This window comes from Pollachius pollachius (assembly GCF_949987615.1).
Source record: "Pollachius pollachius genome assembly, chromosome: 17".
NCBI classification, from domain to species: domain Eukaryota; kingdom Metazoa; phylum Chordata; class Actinopteri; order Gadiformes; family Gadidae; genus Pollachius; species Pollachius pollachius.
In genome coordinates this window covers 18,905,620-18,916,070 of record NC_136950.1, presented here as the reverse complement: position 1 = coordinate 18,916,070, position 10,451 = coordinate 18,905,620, and the positions used below count along the sequence as shown (strand labels likewise).

General features: G+C 42.7%; 1 protein-coding gene across 1 annotated transcript; it reads left to right on the top strand.

The window, feature by feature from the left end:
- The first annotated feature begins 288 nt into the window (after positions 1-288).
- On the top strand, positions 289-9,079 carry LOC307088720 (V-set domain-containing T-cell activation inhibitor 1-like). The gene is made up of 4 exons (XM_079754692.1): positions 289-387; positions 7,006-7,323; positions 8,143-8,409; positions 8,724-9,079. The coding sequence occupies exons 1-4, from the start codon at positions 318-320 to the stop codon at positions 9,059-9,061; spliced, it is 993 nt and encodes a 330-aa protein (XP_079610818.1). The 5' UTR covers positions 289-317; the 3' UTR covers positions 9,062-9,079.
- Positions 9,080-10,451: the final 1,372 nt, after the last annotated feature.

Sequence of the window (10,451 nt, the reverse complement as noted above, 5' to 3'; positions counted from 1 at the left end):
AACTCAAAGGTCTTATCAAGAGTTTGGTACCAATGTCTAACTCCGGCTGGCGCCAGTGTTGCATCTAAATTTAGTAGGACATACGCCTCACACGGGAATCTGAGCCAAAGGTCATGCATGCAAAGCTGAACTCGTCAAGTTTTTAAAGCTTTAATATCACAAAAGAAAACCGTAATCTACTGGCATTTTTCTATTACGCTATACTGGCCTGGCTCGACCTGTTTCACGTTATATCTATTTTTCGCCTCAGATAGCAAACCCACCCCCACCTCCAGGCTGCAGCAGACCGAGGCACAAGGAAATGAAGAAGGAATAACATGACTGCCCTCAACAGAGTTCAAGTCCACAAAGCCGTGTTTCTTATGTTGGTGGTCCTCGTTCAGGGAGGTAAGCTTGACTAAATATATTGACTAATATGAAGTACTACTAATGTACTTAATGCATAGGCGCCGGAACCTATGAGGCCGCGGGGCCAATGGCCACCCCACTTTTCGTGAAAATAAAAAAATGTATATGTAACGGGTCCCAGGTGAGAGCGCCCCTGGACAGATTATAGATAACTGAAACACAAGAAAAGAATGCTGACACGGGAGACGTGGCTTGTCTTTTCAAATCCTCATTAGTTATATGTATTCATTTAACATGTTGATTTACTGAAGGTTACTGTTCATCTTCACATTGTCCATGCATTTTAAACTCAGTATCATATTACTGCATATGTTGTCTAATTAGACATATTTTACATGTTCTTAACACAAACCAAAATACACAAAAAAATACTCTTAATTCAAAACACACCTTTTCTCACAGTGTTGTTCTTTCACCTCTCTTGTCTCTGATACAATAAACAGTTGCATCTTTAATGCTCTTAAAACCCCTTAAGTTTTACTGGACTAGTATTTTTAACAGTACCTTGTAAACTATATCAAACATTTACCTTTACATTTAACATACACATTTTCTTATTAATGAACTTCAAATAACTTTTCTTAACCCGTTTTTAACAGTATCTTTAAAGTACTTTACAACAATCAATAAACGTTTTAACACTTTACAGAACGTCAAGAAGTGAGCCACGTGTGGTGTAATTACAATAAAACAAAATGGTGGACATGAGCGTGGTCTGTACTAGAGGTGGTTCGGTCGCGAACTGATTCGTTCGAACGAACGAATCGTTAGAACGAACGATCCGAACTGGTTCTTCTCTCTCGTTCGCGTCGTTCGCGTCGGTCGCGTCGATCGCGTCGGTCGTCTCGTTCGCGTCGGTCGTCTCGTTCGCGTCGTTCGTGACTCAGAATTGACTCCTCCCAGACCAACGACTCGCAGACAGTTCGTTCAGGAAGACGAGGGACCGAGGCGACTCACGGCACACACTGTTGCTTGCACTGCACCAGGAGCAGGTTATAGTTATAACTAGGCTTTACTTAGTTAGCTTCAACGATACATGAAGTAAACATACTTGGAACGTCCATGTAGGCCAATGCAGCAGCACTATGCGCAGGTGATGCCGCATGATATGCCGCAAGGCATATCATTATTAACTAACGCATTATCTCTGAGGTGAAGTAAAGCCTCAGGTGGTCCGTTACATTTTCTTGTCAAGTAGCCTGGTGTTTACATTTTAGGGTTAGGGTTTCACATTGTTCCTTTATCTCGGGTATTTTTTTAATATATAAAATTAACGATATTGACTCAACTTTCAGGATAAAGTGATTCGATTCGCCATTCGATTCACCGGAAACTCGACTGAACCAGTTCAGTCGAGTTTCCGGTAGCACTGAGTCTGATTGACTCAGCTGAGAACCATGCAATGGGTGCATTGCATGATGCGATTCACCGCTACCGGAAACGGAAACCGGACTGAACCGGAAACTGGGCTGAACGAACGAACGAACGATTCGCGAACGACTCATCTTGGCGAACTGACTGACGCGAACTGGTTCACGTAAACGAATCATTGAATCCACCTCTAGTCTGTACTAGCTTAACAGTAAGAAGTCAAAAGGCACCGCCATTACAAATCTCTCGGCGAGCGTCGGACCTTACTAGCTTACACATGTGCTCATTTTCACACTCATACTTTACTAAAACATCACACTACACATTCTCCAATCACTAACATCGACTTGTTTTACATTTTAAACACATAACCCACCTGAAACACAAGAAAAGAATGCTGACACGGGAGACGTGGCTTGTCTTTTCAAATCCTCAGAGGAGCTCACGGGGATTCAGGCAAACCACAATATTACTGTGCCTCCTACTGGCAGGATAGTGCAATTGCATTGTAAAAATGTAAAACTATAAAAGATATTGCTCATACAAAATAAGATCAATTTAGCAGGAAATAAAGTGTCTTAATAATATAAAATGGTGCCAGTATAAAAAAACTTAATATACACAAATGTGGGCACACATTAGTGGGCATCACATATACATATATTTTGAGCCTGTATTGATGAACTATTTCGTTTCTTAGTAATGTTTTGACCTAATGTTGTTACTATACAAATGAACAGAGCTTCGCCTCCCCACGACCTTATATTGATTGAGTCTAAAACGTTCTCAACGATTCAGCCAATGAGAGTACAGCAGGTAGCAATGGCGTTGCCATGGCCCACGGGTAAACAAATGATAAGGCACACAAGTTAACTAACGATCGCTGTAGGCTTCCATATCATGCAAGCACTTTATGTTTTATTTTTATTTTTTTCTACATCACAATTGCATGCTATAATAAACGATTGTTTTTACCTACCATTATGAGTCTCGTTTGGTCTAGTAGGGAATTCGCACAATGGCGCTGCTGCTGCTTGCTTATGGCTGGTTCAGACTACACGATTTCAGCCCGATTTTGCCCCGATTCGTTCGTCGCAGACAAATTTGAAATAAATAAATGAATAGGTAGGTTAACATATTGACTGGACAAACGGAAAACTGACAAATTATATTTTTCTATAATCTCCCTGCTTCTGAAATCCCCGCTCAGTGCTCGTCCGCTGGTTTTCCATAAGCATTCCACTGTGCCATCATCCCTGCTGCATATGCCCTCACACATTGTTGAAATCATGTGCTGGATGCTTTACTCTTTCTATGTGGCTTTTAGTTAATGATCGGGCTATAATAAGACCACGTTGGCTTTGCTCGCTTTCAACAGGGGACATTTCATAGTGGTTGGACATTTTAGCGAGCCGCTTTTTGTCGGGACGCGGAACACGCAACTGAAAATCGGAATGACATTACAGCTCATCCGCGCATCTCTACTAACTAGACTCACTGCACTACGCAGATGACCGCCATCATAATGCCTAGTATAGGAACGCGGAATCCATTGTTGTTTACACTTTGTTGCTGCCTTGATGCTGCGTGAAGCACTGCATTAAACACGACCAAAGTTCTACAGTCAAATCCAAAAGCCATCTATAATGATGATTGTGATGATGATGAGGATTATGATGACAATGAAGAAGATTATTATGATGATTCAGTGTGTACTTTGCGGTGACGACACATTATTTGGATCACAACGGTGCTGCAGCGCGCCGCTTCCTATTGGTGCTAGCGCGGCAATTGACGCGCGTGAAATGCGCACCGCGGCGCTTCGGCGCCGGTGTGTGGCCGGCTTTAGGATGATGAGGTGTCACGCGCTGTTCGACACATGCACGCGCATATGGCCCCCCCACCACTGAAATCATTCTGGCGCCACTGACTTAATGTACTTATTGTAAATCGCTTTGGATAAAAGCGTCTGTAGCACAGTTATGGTTGGATTAATCAGACGTTGGGATGACTTTACGAGGCATTTATTGTCGTCGGTCTGCATCACATTAAACATACGGTCGGATAACCACACTTCTTCATATGCAGCTCTCTAGTTAACTTTCTCAACAGTTATGCTTTCCTCAGGACCACTAAGACCCCCACGGGCTGCCCCATATGCCTGTGTGTGGCATCCCCATAACTCCTGAAAATTCTACAATAACTATGTCTTAATTCCTTTCATTCTGTATGTACATATTCAGTCGCAGCATAACTTAAAATAAATCAATAAACAAAACCTCAAATAAAATAAACAGGGGGTGTAGATGTTTCACAGCACTGGACAGTGCACCTTTTCCCAAAATGTTCAATACTGTAGTCTAAATTTACCACAGTCACACACGTCTGGTAAATTAATTAATGTAAATGTAATATGTAGATTGTTTCCGTCAAGGATCCAGGATTATTTCAAAATCGAAAGCGGTAGTGAACCCAAAGCCCTTTTTTGATGTTAAGTATGTAAGTATATAAGTGTAAGTAAGTAAGTAAAATGTATTTATAAGACATTTAAAAACAGTTTTCACCGGCCAAAGTGCCATACATGTTGCAAAGGCATATAAAAGAACACATACCACACACATAGACAGTACATGAAAAACATAAAAATAAACAACATATCACAACAGGGCAAGAAAGGCCAGGGAGGAGAGGTGTGTTTAGAGCCTAGATTTAAAAATGGTGACGGAAGGAGCCCCTCTAATTGAAGGCGGCAGTTCGTTCCGAAGGCGGGGGGGCAGCCACAGCAAAAGCCCTATCGCCCCTCTGTTTTAATCTAGTGCGTGGAACGTGCAGAAGACCCATACTACATGATCTAGGGGACCTGGGAGCTGAGTGGCGGTGGATGAGTTCTGTGATATAGGGCGGGGCCAGGCCATTTAGGGCTTTAAAAACCATAGGGTTTTAAAGGTTTTTTTTAGGGTCTGTGCTGGATGGGCAACCAGTGGAGGGAAGCTAGGATGGGGGTTATATGATCCCGCTTTCTGGAACTAGTCAGCAGCCTTACTGCAGAGTTCTGGACCAGGTGAAGGCGAGAGAGGAGTGATTGAGGGAGTCCTAGGTAAAGGGAGTTGTAGTAATCCAGCCGTGATGTAATGAAGGCGTGTATTACTTCTTCCAGATTGTGAAATGATAACTGGGGTTTCATCTTAGCAATGACTCTGAGCTGGTAAAAACTGCTCTTGACTACAGCAGCAATTTGCTTGTCAAAGCAGTAATTCGAGTCGTCGCTGACACCCAGGTTTCTGGTGTGGGGTTTGACGTAGGGGGAGAGAATACCTAGGTCGGCCGCGTGAGGGGCTTTAGATTTGGAAGGGCCAAAAATAATGACTTCCGTTTTGTCATTGTTGATTTGGAGGAAGTTACTTCCCATCCAAACTTTTACCTCCTCAAGGCAGTCAAGGAGGGTCTGGAGCGAGTCCGCAGATCTGAGAGGAAGGTATAATTGCGAGTCATCAGCATAAAAGTAAAATGAGATGTAATGCTTCCTGATTATATTACCTAGAGGGAGCATGTATAGGCAGAAGAGGACAGGGCCTAAAATGGACCCCTGGGGGACCCCACAGGACACAGGGGCAGAGGGTGAGGAGAACTGGCCGATAGACACTGTGAAAGACCTATTGCTAAGATAAGAGGAAAACCATTTAAGAGCTGTGCTACTTATACCAACCCACTGCTCTAGGCGCGACAAGAGGGTGTTGTGGTCGACAGTCAAAGGCGGCACTGAGGTCTAATAAGATCAAAATGGCATTTTCTCCAGAGTCTAGAGTGAGGAGCAGGTCATTCGTTACTTTCAGCAAGGCTGTCTCAGTGCTGTGACGTGATTTAAAACCTGATTGGAAGGGTTCCCAAATCTCGGCATGGTTTAAAAAGGGCAATAGTTGTGATAAAACCACCTTTTCCAGGATTTTTTAAATAAAAGGTCATTTTGAGATAGGGCGGTAGTTTCTTGGACATTTTGCGTCCAGGTTATGTTTTTTAAGCAGTGGCTGGACAACCGCGTGCTTAAAACTTGCTGGAACAAAACCCCTGGTCAGGCAAGACTTGAGGATGACCTGAATACTTCGGCCGATGGAGTCAAAGGCGTCTTTCATTATTTGGGAGGTGACAGCATCGTTAGGAGAAGTTGAGGGCTTCATGACCCTAACAATGTCCCTCAGTTCCTCTAGTGACACTGGTAGGTAATGGTCAAAAAGAGCTGAAGGCCTAACGCCTAAGTGAATACTTTAATTAAAGTATAAAAGTATACACTTCAACGTCCCGACAAAGGGACACCGGTGGCGAGGGCTGTGTGGACTTGTGGAGCTCTGTCTGAGCAGCAGTTGATATCCGCGACCGAGAGAGGGTTGAGCTTCTCAGACACTTCATGACCAACATCGCTCATTATAACGCTCATACACAACGACGGTAGACTACAAAGTCTTACAAAGTTCCTTGGGTCGTAACAATGGGGATGACACGCCCCTCCTTTGGTTGGCAAATGGGTTGGCAGAGGCTTGCAAAACAGAGCATTTTACTCCTGCTTTCCTCTCAATTTGTTACAAGTAATAAAATGGAATAGATTACTGTGTTGAAGATCATATACGACATATTACAGCTTTGAAACAACCAAAATAATTGACTGCGATTTTGGGTTCACTACCTCTTTTAGGAACAACAGATCACGGAAACAGGGTACAATATAATAGTTTTGCAGTACATTATATGATATTACTACTGCAGTTCATATTTTTTAACTCTAGTCATACAGAAACCATTTGAAAATTCCACCAGAGGATAAACCTGCCTGATTACATTCACTAGCAGTCAAGCATTGTTTGTAAGTCAAGCAGGTATTTGTTTAGTGAGGTGTACTGTTCTGAGATAGAAGTGAAAGCGAAAGTGGTTTGGTGCAAGTGGAAGTTTGGTATATACTGTTCATCACATTGTTTACATGCAGTGCCTTATGCAGTGCTATCACTATGACAATATGCTAAGGCAGTGGCTCTGCTGGGACACGCCCGATCCTGTATTTCACGCCCGTGGGTATCTTTCCAACATTTTACACAATCACCAGAACCGCTGAGCTCTATTACTTGAAACTTTGAGGTTACACCTTTCCCTCACAGTTACATATGCCTTTTCCAAAAAGTGAATAAGAACTGTGTGCTGTTCTAACATCCAACCACGGTTGTATCCTCTGATCTCCAGACACCCAGGTGGGCTGTGTGTTTGGGGGGAGCTGTGTGCTGCCTTGCCGCTTTCAGACAAACAGTATTGAGACCCTCCACTGGGTCAAGAAGAATGGGAAGAACGTTCAGGTCCACTCCTACTACGATGACCAGGACCAACTGGGATACCAGGACCCTCTCTACGAGGGAAGGACCTCCCTGTTCCATGACCAGATCCCAGGGGGCAACGCATCCCTCAGTCTGTCCAGGGTGAACCTCCAGGACCAGGGCAGGTACCTGTGTTACGCCAGCACTTCACGGAACAACCAGGAGACCTTCGTCATCCTGACGGCGAGAGGTGAGCTCAAGTCCTGATGAAAATAATAATTATAATGCAACCCAATGACAGGTAGTTTGAGGCATTAAACGCATTATGTTCATGTTTTAGCAAAAATAATTGTGATCTCTGCATAGTATTTAGCCAATATCAGCTGCAAGTTGATGCAGAGAGTTGTGTAGTTACGTTTTGTCATTTATTAGATAAATAAATTGTGTATTTAGCTATATATTTTCTTATAGTACAGTAACAAAGGGCAATAATTCAGTTAATGGTCCACTAACACCACACAAACTTTATTCAACTTACTTTAACTAACTTTACTTTAATCTGAGACCTGAGTTTTACAAAATAAAATTGCAACTTTCCCATCCAGTTCGGTGTGTATTATGGTTTATTTCTGATGTGGTTTGCAGTGGCGTAGCCAGAAAGGATCAAATGGAAGGGCACAAAAAAAAGGGGGGGCAAGCCAATTTGATTGAACACAAAATAGGCCTAGAATAGATTCACCATACAAACATTAATCAATAGCATGTTATATTTATGACATGCCGACATGACCGGCTGTTTGCGGTTGACTGATGCTTGAGCTCTCAGCGGAGGGCTGACTTACGCGCCTTTTTTAGATGGTGAACGTAAACGAAGGACAGCCCTCTAATTGGACGGGCAAGACTGACAAGTAGGCCCGTCCTGGCCCGCCCTTGGCTACACCTCTGGTGGTTTTGTTAGCAATAATATCGACCTACGCCATTGATATCAGTAGCAATGCATACATAGCAAACCAAGTGAAGAATGGTAATTATTAGTTTCTTGTTTCAATGTGGTTTCATGTCCATGAAGCTCCTGTTGCTACAGTGGACATTCGGCTAGTGAACAACACTGTTACCTGTAAGTCTGGAGGAATCTACCCAAGACCACAGCTCACCTGGTCCGTCAGTCCTCGCCCGGCTAGTGTCCTCCAGAACACAATCGAGGTCCATGAAGCTGACCAGGGACTCTATGACATCAGCGGCTCCTTGAGGACTGTTTACAATGACACAGAGTCGACCTACAGCTGCTCAGTCCAAAATGAACACAGTGCAAGGAAAGCCACAATCAGGTTACACCGTAAGTCTTTGAATATCAGAAGGGCAACGGTCAGTAATAAAGTGTTGACTTTCAATGGCGGCAACCTAAAGGTGCCTTTCATGTCAGTGGCTGACATAAAAGAGTTCTGCTTCAGATGTGTGTTATGAAAATATTGCGGTCTTCAACATCTGCTCCATGGCAGAACAGTCAGACCATTGACATTATTGGTCAGGGATTTGCATTCTCCATTGGTCAAATTAGGGAAAATTGTGTCATGATCCAATTTCTCTGCAGATTTCATAACAATATCATATGTCTGTCTGTCTGTCCACTCGTTTGTCTATCTTCATCAGCTCCAATGCAAAGTGCTCCCAGGAGTGAGGTGTTACTCCCTTGTAACGCCTCGGGGCTCGATGACAACACCTGGACCTTCAACCATGACCAGACCATCCTCAGAAGACAAGCAGGACAAGAGAAGGTGGTGGAACCAGAGTGGCAGCAGCATGTAAGAGACCTGTCTGAATCAGGCAGCCTCCTGCTGTATGTGACCTCATCAGCCCAGAGTGAAGGGACGTACAGGTGTACTCTCAGGTACGCAGACGAAGAGGACGTAACCCACATTGAACTGAAGATACTGAAGGAGCCTAGTAAAGGTAGGCTCTTGGTGAAAATGCAAAATAAATCAGTGTGATGCTGAAACATCTGTGGTGTGAAAGTGAAATCGGGCTTACAATAATTTGATGATGTCAATGTCTTTTGTTTTTACATTTTTGACACAGTAACTGAAACGAAAACATTGTTGACGATGTAATGTTTAACCTGGAGCTTCTTGAATGTATAATGCACCCCTGGTTGTTTTTATTATTATACTACTATTAATATGATAATAATAATAATAATAATAATAAATCGTATTATTATTATGGAAGAAATAATCGACTTTCCTTTCTCTGTTTCAGAGGGATCCAATAGAACACATTGGATCACATTAGGAGTTATCCTTTCAGCTATCATCGTCATCAGCATCATCATCTGGTAAGTATTAATGTTTTATTCATTGAAACATTTTATTCAATGTGATTTTTTTCAAGAAAGTTGGTGAGGTTATTTCTGGGTCATTCATTTGTGATGTGGGACTGTGTGGTTTTACAAATATGATTGTGATGAAGCGATTACTAACAGAACTACATTTTCTTTTAGGAGAATACAATTTAAACCAAAGAAAACAACAAAAGGTTAGCAACGAAAGCCCTCAATCCGGTACTTCAACCATCATATAACACCCATCCGCATGTATCTCCAGAACGGAAGTGTAACAATGCTTCCCCAGAGACCATCTGGTCAGATTGAACCCAGGTCCTTCTTGTGAGGGAGCACGGCTGGACAAGGCTGAGGAAGTTGTCTGTGTTAAGGGTTAAACCTCCTGACTTTATCACCGTACCCTCAGACATAGCAGGGTTTGACTCTTCAAATGTTTATCTATTTAGTCATTTAGAAGGGTTAAAGTAGGGCAGGCCTATTGAACTGCTGGCCCACGGGCCACATCCGGCCCATCTATCATATGGATCCGGCCAGCAAATTATTTGCAGACTGTAAACAATCAAAATACATTTTCTCCGAAAAAGCTGTTCCTGAGCAGGATGAGAGCTGTTTCAATTTAGTTCAATATGAAATTTTTATCCACCAAGCAGCTAGATGTTTTCGCCTGTAATAGTCTTAACTTTATCTTCTCTATAGCTGTCTTGGATCTTCTACCGATGTCCCCAGCTGATGTAGATGGGACATCTGGTCTTCCATCTTTACCTCTCCTCCCTCTGGAGCTTGTATGTTCAGCCAATTATTTGTGGTCTCTTTGTAATTGTTGATACACTAATACGTTGTCATTATTATTGTTATTACAGTTACACCTTGTTACTAATTCAATGTATGTCTTAGTCAAATTATATAAATTGTATTTGCCCAGTGCTACCTTATATGCAGTAGAATGCCAAAGGACTTAATGCAGTGGTGTAACAATATTGTTGAACTGTATGTTTGAATACAGCCTGCAGGTCAAGCAACATCCAGCACCACATCCAGCC

What these genes read in the sequence shown, in the direction of transcription:
- LOC307088720 (XM_079754692.1), top strand. Translation starts at nt 318, where the DNA reads ATGACTGCCCTCAACAGAGTTCAAGTCCACAAAGCCGTGTTTCTTATG. An exon ending in GGTGGTCCTCGTTCAGGGAG is followed by an intron (nt 388 to 7,005) that starts GTAAGCTTGACT and finishes TCTGATCTCCAG; the next exon opens with ACACCCAGGTGGGCTGTGTG. An exon ending in AGCCACAATCAGGTTACACC is followed by an intron (nt 8,410 to 8,723) that starts GTAAGTCTTTGA and finishes TATCTTCATCAG; the next exon opens with CTCCAATGCAAAGTGCTCCC.